Source organism: Protobothrops mucrosquamatus, unplaced genomic scaffold, assembly GCF_001527695.2.
Source record: "Protobothrops mucrosquamatus isolate PMUCROS unplaced genomic scaffold, P.Mucros_1.0 scaffold276, whole genome shotgun sequence".
NCBI classification, from domain to species: Eukaryota; Metazoa; Chordata; class Lepidosauria; order Squamata; family Viperidae; genus Protobothrops; species Protobothrops mucrosquamatus.
The window spans coordinates 296,715-310,820 of NW_015386620.1; the positions used below are offsets into that span (position 1 = coordinate 296,715).

The following is a 14,106-nucleotide window of genomic DNA, read 5'->3' on the forward strand; positions in this document are numbered from 1 at the left end:
AAGGAAGGAAGGAAGGAAGGAAGGAAGGAAGGAAGGAAGGAAGGAAAAGAAATGGACAGACAGATGGGGAAGGAAGGAAGGAAGGAAGGAAGGAAGGAAAAGAAATGGACAGACAGATGGGGAAGGAAGGAAGGAAAAGAAATGGACAGACAGATGGGGAAGGAAGGAAGGAAAAGAAATGGACAGACAGATGGGGAAGGAAGGAAGGAAGGAAGGAAGGAAGGAAGGAAAAGAAATGGACAGACAGATGGGTAGACAGACAGCTAGGTAGACAGACAGATGGACAGCTGGATAGATGGAGAGAATCAGGAATCCAGGGTTTGAGAAATTTCTCTTACCATGGATAAGTAACAGAGATGCTGGCATATCTGACACCTTCTTTCGGATGTCTCTAACTGCCACTTTCGAGGCTTTTTCTTCCCATCCACTCCCGTGCTGCTGTTGTCATGGCTCCCATAGCGAGCTGAAGAATGGAGACCGGTCTCGTATAGCTGCCGCCGCTGCCTCAATTCTGTGTCCCTGTGAAAATTAAAAATAATTAGAAAACAGCACAGTCTCAAAGGGAAATTCGAAGTTACATCTGGAAGGCCTCATTTTTTACATGCAGCTGAGCCTTTAATAATTGTCAGTGGATAACGCAACACTGCGTACACTCCCAGGGAGCAGTGCCAAACTCCTCCTGCTGCTTAATCCCACCTAAGATTGCGTTAGTGACCATTGCAGACCAAGCAGGAATTCTAATGGACTGAAAACTTCAGAAGTTGAGTTCTTGTTCGAATCTCTTATGGCACTCCTGCTTCAACTAGACTGTTCTGCTAGCCTGAATTGCTAAAAGAAATGTCCCTCAAGACACTTCCTAGGAATCCAAGAATGATGAAGGCTTGACGTTTAGTAAAAAAAGAAAAATCTGAATATATTGCCTAGAGTCCTTGTGGCTTTAAAAATCTGATTTATGAATGCACAGATTCTATGTACGACTGGTATCTCCTCCTTGTTTACCTTTTAGTGCATGTTTTCATTACTCACCTACTCTTGTTGTGGTTCAATGAGTTTCGTCGTGTTTAATCTGAAGTTTTCTTCTGATAGGAACTGGACTGTGTGACTTCTACGAAACCTAACGTTGAATTTTGACATGAGATTACCAATCGTCCCAATATTCCTTTCATCTTGCTGTCCTCATAGGAAAAGAAATTCAATTTGAACAAGCCTGAGGACCATTTAGATCAGGGGTAGTCAACCTTGGCTCTTTTATGACTCGTGGACTTCAATTCCCAGAATTCCTGAGCCAGCTAAGCTGGCTCAGGAATTCTGGGAATTGAAGTCCACGAGTCATAAAAGAGCCAAGGTTGACTACCCCTGATTTAGATGGACCCAAAAGGGAAAACAAATGTCAGCCCTTTTCACATTTATAAAATGCCCTCTTAAGAAAATGCATATATGGAGGTAACATGGATGTAACGTTCTCAAGAAGGAGAAACTCCATGTGGAGATCCTCAATGAATCTCTCAAGTCTTCTGCCCTGAGTAGCAAATACGCAGTGAAGAAGACTTGATTCAGACTATGCAAATTAACAAATTAGTTTATTAAATACAATTTGTAGATTCCAGTCATCAGTTTTTCTATGGATCCTTGATCTATGCGATGTGCTATCGATCACACTTGAATTGTGGGTAACGAAGCTACATGATAAAGAACAAAGAGAACACAGCATTATATTAGAAAGACAACACCTTTCCCCTCCTTTCAAAAATGTCCTAGAGAGAGGGATCGGAAAAATATTCAATACTCTTTCCGTGTTGAAAATGGGGAAATTCTGTGGAATTCTGCTCATGCCACAGTCATGACTGCAAGACTGGCTCTCCTTGCTTATCCATAATTACAGAAAAACCTATGCAAATGTTCGGAGGAGAACATTTTAAGCTATGGATGCAAATACTGAGTTCCTTTATTTAAAAAAAAAAAAGTGAATGCTTGACAGGAGACCGACTCCTTCGTTTTGGTCTTCAGTGGTTTAGCAGCACAGCAAGTGTTGAAGGTCTTCTCCATCTGTGGCTGGGCTCATTGGTCCTGGCTATTTCACAGCATCCTCTGTAATTGTCGTTAGAGCTTCTTTTCAAGAGAAAAGCAGATATGAAAGTGGGGTTACCTGAGCTCTCTCAGAAGGGCCGATATTGTACTCAGAGCAGACCCATTTTCTTTCTTGGCCTCAGCTGTCGCAATCTGATACAGCAGCTTTTCCATTGAAAATGGCTTGGGTATATGTCGCCTCTTCATTTCCTACCCACAAACATTCCACTGTTAGCGCTCCCTTATGATACAATGAAATACATTCCAACAGAAAGACCACAGCCTAGACTGGACCACATGCAATCATTCACATGACATCTCCAAATCAGACTTGAATGTTTAATAGCTAACCCAGTGGTTCTCAACCTTTTTAATGCCACGACCCCCAACCGGTCGTAAGTCGAGGACTAAACCGGTTGTAAGTCGAGGACTAAACCGGTTGTAAGTCGAGGACTACCCAACCGGTCGTAAGTCGAGGACTTTCCCTGCCTGGGAGCACCATGCATGCGTGGTTCCGCCCCCTGCACCGGCCGAGGCGTAGCTGGCAAGCGGCAGAGACGGAGCAGGCTGACCACCAGCTGGCCCAGCCCAAGGGAGGTAAGGCACCCGCTGGAAAAGGGGAAAAAAAATGGCGGACAAAAAAAATGGCGGACAAAAAAAATGGCGGACAGCCTTGCTTGGCGACCCCCATGAAATGGTTGATCGACCCCAAATGGGGTCCCGACCCACAGGTTGAGAACCACTGAGCTAACCAAATCTGGGGTTTCATTTTGAACGTTAGACATTGTCTAAGAAATTTATAAACAAAACAGGTCTTTGTAATAATGATTGTTTTCGTTATATAGCATGGCACACAATGTGTCTGTGAAGTGTTTTGTTTTCTTTTACAAAAGGCATTCTGTTTTTTGTTTTTTGTTTAAAGTTCAGCACATATATACACTTTTCTACCTTGGCAGTTTTAAAACCCATGCTTGTCCACTGGGTGGTAGCAAAGTGCACAGTTTCAGAGACATTGTAACCGCAGCATACTTTTGACACAAAAGATCCTGGAAAGCAGACAACGAACTGCCCGCTCTGTTGTACAGTACGGTGCACCTTGATCCCCTCTTTGCACAATACCTCGGGGGAGATCTAAGTAGAGAGAAGAAAAGAAACCCTCTTAAAATCTTATTTCCCTGTCATTCAGTACTTCCTGTATAATGCAAAGAAACTTGGATCTACCTTAGAAGTCTTCAGGTTACAGTGTACTTCAACCCCCATAATCCCACAATCCCCGTTACATAAGACAATACCGATATCACATAAACTTTAAATGTTGCAATACAAACTGGAACTTCCAGTGCTTATTCCTTGTACAGATGCTATAATCCTGAAAACAAACACAGGTATTCCTTGTTTAGCAACCATAACTGAGACTGGGACGTTGATCATTCAGTGAAGTGGTCACTAAGTGAAACAACAACTGTCCCGATGATCTGATTTCAGCTGCCCTTCGCTTTACAGATCCGTGAAGAATGTAAGTGGTCACAAAATTACTTCATCACTGTAATAATTGCGAACGGTCACTAAATGACACATTTGCTAAACAAGGACTACTTGTACTCTCAATACAGAAACACCTTAGAAGTAGGTTAGACTGATTGATACACCATATTTGGATGCATCAAGAAAGTTACTTTAGGTAGGAGTTTCAAAGTTCCTAAGAAAAAATCCTTGGAGGTTACTTTTAATGGAAATCAAAATACCTGTCAGCCTTTTTTATCTATATATCAAGATTATTGGGGAGGGGGGAGGGGATATAACCTTTTTTGGGGGGGGGATTGGATATATGGGTTGTTTGGGGATGTGGTATTGACTGCATGATATGCTAGAAGTGAGTCAGAGATGGCAGGTCTGGGCTTACAATAGTATCCAGTAAGGTGGCTATGGAGTGGTTGTCAAAATGGAGGGTGCTAATGATGGAAGAGATGAGAGAAGCGGTAGGATCTGAAGGTGAAATGTGAATAGGTTGCCCGCCTGGAAATTATCTTGTTGTCTTGGGGAGACTGGCTATTGTGCTTCATATTATCAGAAGAGAGTGAGAGGGGGTCCTTGTAGCTGACATGTGCGCTCCATTTGAAGTCAGTGTGGCAACAGGGGTGGGATGTAATGTGGCAGCCATCCACTCAGGAGGACACCTTACTGAAGTGGGAGATGGAACTGACATGAACAAGGAGACTGAGGTGAATTCTTCAGGGGAATGCCTCATCTGAGTAGAAGGCTGTTGGAGATGACAGGAAGTCTTATGGAAGGCCATTGTTTAATCCTCTTACCTTACTTATGTTGTTCCCCCATTATTAACTGAAAGAACTTATCACTCAGCAAGGTATTAATGAGTTGACACAGAATTTTGCAGGGGATAATATGGCACAGTTTTTATAACAACCCATCCTTCCAAAATGTGCTGTACAGCAGAGTTAAATCTATGAACAATGCCCTAGTTTCAAGGCCTCATTGGAATCCTACTTCAATATAGCTTGTTAGGCTTAGCACCTGGTCTACACAGCTCCATATCATGTGGCATATTGAGATTCAATTCAATGGTTGAGTTTTACATATACCCATGGCAGTATGGTTTTTCAGCATTTAGTCCCTTGCTTCAAATAACTGTACAACAGAGTTCACTGCTATCCATAAAGTTATAAAACAAAATTGAACTGGATTCCTCTAGACAGAAATCAGAAAGTAACTCACCATGACATTACTTTCAAGCATTTCCAGTCCTGGAGTGCCATTGGCTTGCAACAAGGTATGTACCACTTTGTCAAGTTTTTTCTCCTCCGCAGCAGGAATGCAATACCTGTTCACATTTGACACAGAGAGGAAATCACAAAAAAGGATATGAATTCTAGACCAAACAAGATACTATGCATCAAAAGGCAGTGTCCCAAATTGTATTTCCAAAACTGGATGCCAACCTAAGGGTTTAAAAACTAAATAGGAAAAGATGCCATAATCTGAGGGGGGGGGAATCAGGAACTTTATATTTAGACAGAGTCTGAATACTTTAAAATAAGATTGCGTTTCACAATTACAGTATTTATTAACACTATATCATGACACTAATACCGCGTAATATGTTGCCCAAGACAGAGAATAAAAAGGTTTTATCAGCTGAACAGCACATAGAAAGGAAGGGAAGGGACTTGCTTGAACCCACTCCTTATGAATCTGCAGTCAGCATGCCTCTGTATGCAAATATTTTTTTTAGGTAAGTATTTTCAATACTAAGTTTATTAGTTAATTATGCATAACCGAATATGTCATTTTTTTTAAAATCTAGAGCTCACTGTGAAAATCCAAATAATGTACAAGTATTCACAGGAATAATCTGCACACTATAAATCATAAGATAAGATAAAGAATGACAGAAATTTCTCTGGAACAATGAAGAAACTATAACTGATTAAATAATTGAAATTAGTATTAAGAATTTATATTAATACAAATCCACAGTTCAGATGTGGCACAAGTTCATATATGGAATTATCAAAAAAAAAAATCCAAGTTAAATTAAATAGTGACAGATTTACTTGTGAAATGTTATGCTGGATAAGGCATACTCCTGCAACTTAATTAGCCATGCTGTGACAACTGTATACACTTTCCAATAAGAAATGCAAGGTATCCTTGCAGCAGTTAAGCTACTTTGATGTATTTTGTGGGGACATAAAGTTTAATGACACTTAGTTTTTTAAAAAATAGGTTGGAAAAGAAATTCAGCCTGTAGAATTTGTTTTATTCTACTATAAATCATTTTTCAAAATTTTCCAAAATTGATACTAAATATAGGAAAACGATCCCAGCCAATTCTTATATTTCTATAGTTAAAAAATTAACTATAACAGATTCTTCACAGACAAGTTTGTAGACCCTGGATATTTAAATTTTCTCCACATAGTTTTTTTTTTAAAAATCAAGAGGCAGTGATTTAAATTTCATACTGGTTATTAATTATTCAAGAAAGCCATCATCTTTCACACTCCCAATGATTATATTGCAGTAAATTATATCTTGTACATTTAGGCTGTACCAAACATTGTACATTAGGTTAATAAGAAGCACTGAAAAGTTGAATGTGTGAAACAGCCTATTCTTAAAAAAAATTGCTTGCTTTCCTGACTTTAGAGAAGGCTTTTCTTCCTATATAACAAGCCAGGGAATGTTTTTTTTTTTTTTAAAAAAAAGCTCTTTTTGAATTTTATATGTGGTTTCAAATGGCTGGAATAAAACCTGATCTTGCAGGAGGATCAGGAAAAACCATGAATGGTAGATACAGTATATTTTATCAACTTCCATCCTATCAGTAACTCCTCTCTCCCTACCTAGTTATGAAGCACATTTTAAAGAGGTAAAAAGAACCATTAATGGAAATCAGAATGGATTATTTCTTGCTTGAATATGAAGCAGCCTTTCCTGACCTGTGGGATTGTTAGACCCATTAAGCCAGAGAAAGACAGATTGAATAAGATTCTCAATTTCGCAATACCTTTGTGAGCTTAATTTCAAACTATCTGAACCATTTGGAACTGACTGAATTTCAATAGTAAGACTCTATTAATCTCACTTCCCTGCTGTATTAGGTAGTAAAATTTTATTGTGCCACAACAAATGCCAGTCTGACTTTTACTTGGATATTTTAAAATACATTACGGCAGCTAAGTTAGAGAAAACTTAAAAGATGAATTCTAACGCAACTCTATAAAATGTCTTTCTCACCCAAGAAAATAATAACAATAATCTGGAGTGCCAGTTAAACATTCTGTTCATCCTAAAATTTTACTTATCTTTGTTCGGATAGGTCATTTTACAGTGTTCACTTTTAATAGTATTGGATCCTGTCTTGAAATTCTAAACAGAATGATTAATGGTATAGTTTTTTTGATTTTGGAATAAAAATTTCTACAGATCCCCAACTAAAGCACGGGCAGTAGAGCAAAGAAACAAACTTAAAGAGTTACTTACCAAATGCAATCAGCACCAGTGTGTAAGTAGTCAATATATGGAAGGTGATTTTGGTCTCGAGACCAGCATGAGGTAGAAAAGACCATGCCAATGTTTAGCCAAGGAATTGTCACTCCTAAATTAGTAACATCAGATCAGAAGAAAACATGATTAATGCCAATCTTCTCATTTTTTTAAAAAAACAACCTATTAAATTATGAATGGTTAAAATTGTATTGGAAGCTATATGTGACATTTGATGTCCCCTGAAAATTTAGACCTTCCCAAGAATGGAAAAAAAAAATGACAGATCTTACAAAACCTGAAAATGATCTTAGTCTGATTGGTCAAATCTCTTTTGATCCCTGGGTTCTGATGTTAACATGCAAACTGTATCTTAGCAAATCAGCTCATATAGCTTTATATGCAAATATGAATTTAACTTTGGCCAATACAGATAGCCCTTGATATAGGACAATTGTGCCGAAAGTTTCCATTGCTAGCTAAGCAAGACAGCTGTTAAGTTAGTAATAGGGTTGTTAAGTGAATCTAGCTACCATCATTGATTTTGCTTGCCGGAAGCCAACTGGGAAGGTTACAAATGGTGATCACGTGACCCTGGGACACTACAACTGTCGTAAATACATGCCAGTTGCCAAGTGTCTGAATTCTGATCACGTGACCACGAGGATGCTGCAATGGTTGTGTGAAAAACAGTCATAAGTCACTTTTCAGTGCTGTTGTAACTTCAAACGATTGCTAAACCAATAGTTAGTTGTAAGCTCAGGACTACCTATATACTATGTATTAAGAGCTAAACAATATCTCTACCAAACACAAGCAATGTTCATGAAACATTGTCTGGAAAAAATAATATTTCCTTCCTCTGAGGAAGCTGAAGATGTGCAATAGGTATTCATACTCATTCGATAATTATCTCTACAGATAAATGCAATCGGACTACTAAACTGCATGAGAAAATCACAAAGTTTTTTTTGTTAGGTATGATAACAAAAATTAAAAATAATCACAATATCATACCACTATCAACTTTGACAAGTGTCTCAAGCAGCCTTTGTAAAGTAGAAATCACAAATGTTATCATAAAGAAAACACAGTAACAACAAAAATCCGCACATTAATTGGCACAGCATAAACCCTTTGGGACGGCAAATAATGAACCTACTTGTGCCTATCAATCAGCATACAGGCATTAGATGCTACCACAAATGTACTGAATATTAATGAACAGGCTACAACAGATTTGAAGAAGTCAACAAGGACATGATCTGCACTATATATTAAGCCTCCATCTCAGTCTGATTCTTTTTATAATACACAGATCTGAATTAAACCGTGGCGTGATTATTATAACAGACAACACAAATCTTAGCAGCCTCACATGAAAAGAAGTCTGCCCATCTGTGTTGAACAGACTGAAGGGTCAGTGGATAGCAGAATTACACACAGTTTAAATACTGCCATGACAAAAAAGTTAACTGAACGTTAATTTATTTTTAAACAACATTTATAGATGCCTGGTTACAGGGAAATGGGGAAAATGTGATTTATTTAAAAATCTTTCTGAGCGCCACAATTACAAGTATGGAGAAAGTACATCCTCTTACCAGGCACAGCACCAAGATGTCGCAGGATGGATCCTGTGTTATTAGGAAGGACTGTTAGGTTCCACCCATGCCTGTGCAAATTAAGTAATACAGATAACTGTAAGCAAATATTAAAGGCCAACTGAAAAAGAGCTGACATAGCCCTCTGTAAAGTATGAATTTCGGTTAGAGTTTATAAGTCAAAGACTATCACTTAGACCTCTTTTTTTTTGGTCAGGAGAAAGAAAGTCAGTCTTTTTAGATTCATTTGTCAAAAACATATTAACTAATTTTTAGAATGTAAGTAAAAGTCACCAGACCGATTAAAAAAGACTTCTTGATTTTACTGATTGTTCTTTAACTAATTGAAAGACTTTCGTGTATTTTTATAGATGTCAATAATTAAAAGCATCAGGGCTACTACTTCTTCATTTCAATAGCTGTTCTGTTCCCAATGTAGGAAAACAAATAAACAAAATATATAAGTATTCATTGGTGACTAGAATTACTCTCTGATGACAGACTGTATGCTGGTTGGGAATTCTGAGAACTGCAGTTTTAATTCAATTAGATGTAAAGGGAGGCTACTATAATGCTTTTATGGCTCTCTTGAAAGAAAGATGGCAGAAATTACTGGCTAACTATATATTTTCATCCAAAATAGGTTATAATTCAAATTTAAGTACCTCTGAAATATCATGTTTGGGGAACAAATAAAGTAAACCTAGCAAAGGGATTAAATTAATTCAGAACACAACATAGGAAAGCTAACATATACTGGACTCAGCTACTCTATGCAATCAACCAACCAAGTGTCCACCCCCTCACCTCTCAAAAGGACTGAAAGAATGCATTCTTGGGAGTACATTGACTTGAAATATATGTTGCCTTTTAAATCTCTTGATCTTAAGTCAAAATAGTACAGGAGCATGCAATTTTATGGCTCTCACAAAAGAGTCTGAGCTAAAATTATATAGTAATAGTAATGATAAAGTTGGAAGGGACCTTGGAGGTCATCTAGTCCAACCCCCTGCTCAGGCAGGAAACCCTATACCATTTCGGACAAATGGCTGTCCAGTTTCTTCTTAAAAACTTCCAGTGTTGGTGCATTCACCGCTTCTGGAGGCAGGTTGTTCCACTGGTTAATTGTTCTAACTGTCAGGAAGTTTCTCCTTAGTTTTAGGTTGCTTCTCTCCTTGATTAGTTTCCACCCGTTGCTTCTTGTCCTGCCTTCAGGCGCTTTGGAGAATAGCTTGACTCCCTCTTCTTTGTGGCAGCCCCTGAGATATTGGAACACTGCTATCATGTCCCCCCTCGTCCTTCTCTTCGTTAAACTAGACATACCCAATTCCAGCAACCGTTTCTTATATGTTTTAGCCTCCAGTCCCCTAATCATCTTTGTTGCTCTTCTCTGTACTCTTTCTAGAGTCTCAACATCTTTTTTACATTGTGGTGACCAAAACTGGATGCAGTATTCCAAGTGTGGCCTTACCAGGGCATTGTAAAGTGGTATTAATACTTCACGTGATCTTGATTCTATCCCTCTGTTAATGCAGCCTAGCACTGTGTTGGCTTTTTTGGCAGCTGCAGCACACTGCTGGCTCATATTTAAATGATTGTCCACTAGGACTCCGAGATCCCTCTCGCAGTTACTACTATTGAGCAAGGTACCCCCTATACTATACCTGTACATTTGGTTTTTCTTGCCTAAATGTAGAACCTTACTTTTTTCACCATTGAATTTCATGTTGTTAGATAGCGCCCAGTGTTCAAGTCTTTCCAGATCCTCCTGTATCCTAAGCCTGTCTTCTGGAGTGTTGGCTATTCCTGCCAGCTTGGTGTCGTCTGCAAATTTGATGACTTCCCCATCTATCCCCTCGTCCAAATAGTTGATGAAGATGTTGAAGAGCACTGGGGCCAGTGCTTCTCACTTGGGACTTTATAGTTATCAATGCCCACCACATCACATGAATCAAACAGAGTAGTATCTCAAGAAAACAGTTAGTTCCCATTGTTGTACTGGCCAGAGAAGATGAAAAAAGATTAAAAAAAAGATTAAAAAAATAGATCTATTACAACGGTACATAATGGAACTTTTTCCAAGACGAAAAGGGTGTCCCTTCGGTGACGGTACCCATAACCACAGGTGAAAGGGTGTCACGTGACGATGTACCGTCAGGAAGACAAGATGATTAGAGGTCATAAGAACGATATTCCCTTTTTTTTCGATGGGTCAACATTGTCTACAAATTTTAATACCGGTTGTACAGTATCTCAAACACATTCTTTACCTTTTTTCTTAGAAAAAGGAACTTAAGCAAATGAACATGCTGCAGATTTGCTAACAAAAATTCTTATTATCTCTCTGATCTCAGTCTTTCAACAGATAAAATGTTTTTGTTGGCGAAAAAAATGTTTTTAAGGCATTTAGAAAGTATGCATTCATTTAATATTACAAGCAGAAGAATAGAGGACACTCTGCCATAGCCTGGGGTCTTTCAGCAAATTTAGAAAATTAAAAATTCTGGAAGTTTAATTCCAGCAAAATTGTGGAAAACATATAATAAGAGGGAAAAAACCATGACTACCTAGAACGGATAAGACATTGAATCAACTGAGACCTTTTGTGAACATACATATTTTTTAATGTAAGGTCAAGTATCATTCGCCATACAATGAGCTAATCTCCCCTGGTACAGCTACCAGCATAAGGAAATTGCTTAGAATTTATCTTTAGGATCTGGTGTCTTTCACATGGATGCTAAATTTTACGTGATAGAATAGCAGAGACTGCAATAGCTATGTATAATGATGGACCTAATTAAAATTCTCCTATTATATTTCATGAATGCTTTTGACAGTTGAATGAGTGAATTTATAATAAAGTGGTAATAAGAAGGAGATTTTAATGAAATATTGGATCCCGAACTTGATAGAAGTACACTGACATGAAAAAAAATAATTAGTGAAGTATACAAAATACAGACGAATGATAGCTATATAAGCGTAATACACATATATGCACTTAAATAATATTTATATTAGATAAGTGTATATAGAATTGTAACTTAACTGTTATGATATATTATACTCTTGTTTCTTTTCTGTTGTATTTTTTAAAGCACTTTTTAGGTGTTTGCTTTTTTTGAGAAATATACTGTACCTATCAATTAGCTTTATATTTTGTTCCCTTTCTTTTTCTGTTAGTATTTTAAAAGCAATACATAAATAAATATCTGCCTCTTTCTTTCCTATTTACTGCTTCTCCTTTTTTCTTAAACTTAGCAAGATTTTTACTTGTCTTTAAAGCAATCCTGCTTTTAAAATTACACAACAGGCAGCTTTCATGATGACCAAGATTCTACCATTTACCTGTCTGCATCCAGTTAATATAAGTTTCCATGTCAAAGCATCGTTGCCATTACTTGTTAGATGCTTAGGAGTTTTCATATGTAGGGAGAAAAGCATCTGAGTCCAGAATAAGATGAGTTTTAATACTAGGACATTTCTCACCTCTATTTCTGCTGCTGTGGGGTCTTTGCTGAAGCACATACTCATAACGTTTCTTGCTGTTCGGTAAAAAGTTGTTAAAGAAACAGACCTTCCCTATGAAACAGGAGCAAACGGGAAGAATTATGATCCTACATTTTTTCCTAAATATCATAATGCAATGAAATACCAAAAAATAGAAAAAACAAATGATTTGGAAAGAAAATTTATTCTGGCACTCAAGATATTATTGCTCATTTTTTTGTATTTCCAGCTACTGAGTCCCCTCCTCTGTTTCAGACAGTTGGCAAACCGGTTGCACTCCAGATTGTTTTTCAATAGACAGTGGTACCAAGATTTCAACCAATCCAAAAATGCTGGCATGTATCTCAACTTTCCCTCTAACAGATGATTCTCCTCCATTATTTATTATTATTGTTATTGGTTTGTCGCACAGTCAGCCAGATGTTCAAACTGGATTTGGCATTTTTGTCTATCTATCGAGTCCTTTCTAAGAACCTGAGATAGGCAAAAGTGGATGTTTGATGGCGTTAACAGATATTGTCACAGGATGTAAACTGTTCCAGGTAAAGCTGCCTTTTGCAATTGACTGATGGTGAATTTGTCAATGCCAATGGTGTTCAAGTGGTGCTCCAGTTATTTTGGAATTGTACCCAAGGTGCCTACTACTATTGGGACTATCTAATCCTTGCTTTTGCCATAGCCGTTCTATTTCTATTTGCAGGTCTTTATGTCTATAATTATAACTGGTCACACAGTCAGGCAGATGTTTAGATTGGGTATATTGTTATCATTATGATTAAAAGAAAAATATGGGAAAAATAGAGAAGGGAACATTGTCTGGCTACTGCCCCCCAACTCCTGATTCTGCAAAGGAATCAGGGTCAGGCTTACCCAAAAATCTTTGGGTTCCTAAAAGGCTCACTCAACTATATTTTATGTTATGTGTCAAGAAGACGATGTCTTCCAGATACGGGCAATTGCCAAGCAAGGAAAGAAATATAATAGCAACTTCTCCACCGCCCCCAAAGAAGATTTCTAATTGGCAATTTATATTGGTTCTAAAAAAAACAACAAAGATACTTCTTTAGAAATGTACTGGCAAGACTTGATTTCAGGGAATTATTGCAGGCAAGGCAGATAAATTTCCTTCTACTGCATATATTCTGAAATCTTTCCAGACGTACAAAGCTAGAGATTCAAAACTAAATGAAAAATAACATATTCAGTATTTAGCCATATATCACTACCTGATATATTGCAAAACTGAACTAAAATAATTTTTGTTAGAAATAATAAAGAAATATTACAAAAGCTTCCACATTATTTATTTATTTAATTTTATTTATTAAATTGTTATGATGAACCCAAGAATGCATCATGATTACACCGCTGTGACTTTTCTCCTTCATTTAACTACTGCTGCAAAGTTTGCTTTCAACTGGAATACATCTGTGCCAATTTCCTATAATTCTCCACTATCATGACTAATGCTGGCTAGGACTTATGGAAATTGAACTCCAGGCATAAGGCTAGAAAGGCGGATGCATGTCTTATAGTTCAGTAAGGGGAATCTGCCAATATGTCAAGGTTTCTCAATCTAGTATTATCTAGATCAGGGGTAGGCAACCTTGGCTCTTTTATGACTCGTGGACGTCAACTCCCAGAATTCCTGAGCCAGCTATGCTGGCTCAGGAATTCTGGGAGTTGAAGTCCACAAGTCATAAAAGAGGCCAAGGTTGCCTACTCCTGATCTAGATGCTTTAAATACAACAACCATCATCAAGGGATGATGGGAGTTGTAGTGCAATGTATTGAAAGGGTGCCTATTTATCATATAATGAGGATCACCAAGTAGAACTGTACTGGTAACATCTTAAAATGTGAATTATTCTTTCACAAAAGGTTTTTGCTTATTTCAATGGCATAGATTTTCAAG

The 14,106-nt window shown here is 37.7% G+C and overlaps 1 protein-coding gene across 1 annotated transcript in view; it reads right to left on the reverse strand.

Moving 5' to 3' along the window:
- The window catches only part of JARID2 (jumonji and AT-rich interaction domain containing 2), a 63,831-nt gene that overhangs the window by 7,334 nt on the left and 42,391 nt on the right, over window positions 1-14,106 (reverse strand). Inside the window, exons 6-12 of the mRNA XM_015814703.1 lie at window positions 12,171-12,263; window positions 8,679-8,775; window positions 7,072-7,186; window positions 4,801-4,906; window positions 3,016-3,198; window positions 2,147-2,277; window positions 339-519 (exon numbers count right to left, since the gene is read on the reverse strand). Coding sequence (XP_015670189.1) covers window positions 339-519; window positions 2,147-2,277; window positions 3,016-3,198; window positions 4,801-4,906; window positions 7,072-7,186; window positions 8,679-8,775; window positions 12,171-12,263 — 906 coding nt within the window. The remainder of the gene's footprint in view (window positions 1-338; window positions 520-2,146; window positions 2,278-3,015; window positions 3,199-4,800; window positions 4,907-7,071; window positions 7,187-8,678; window positions 8,776-12,170; window positions 12,264-14,106) is intronic.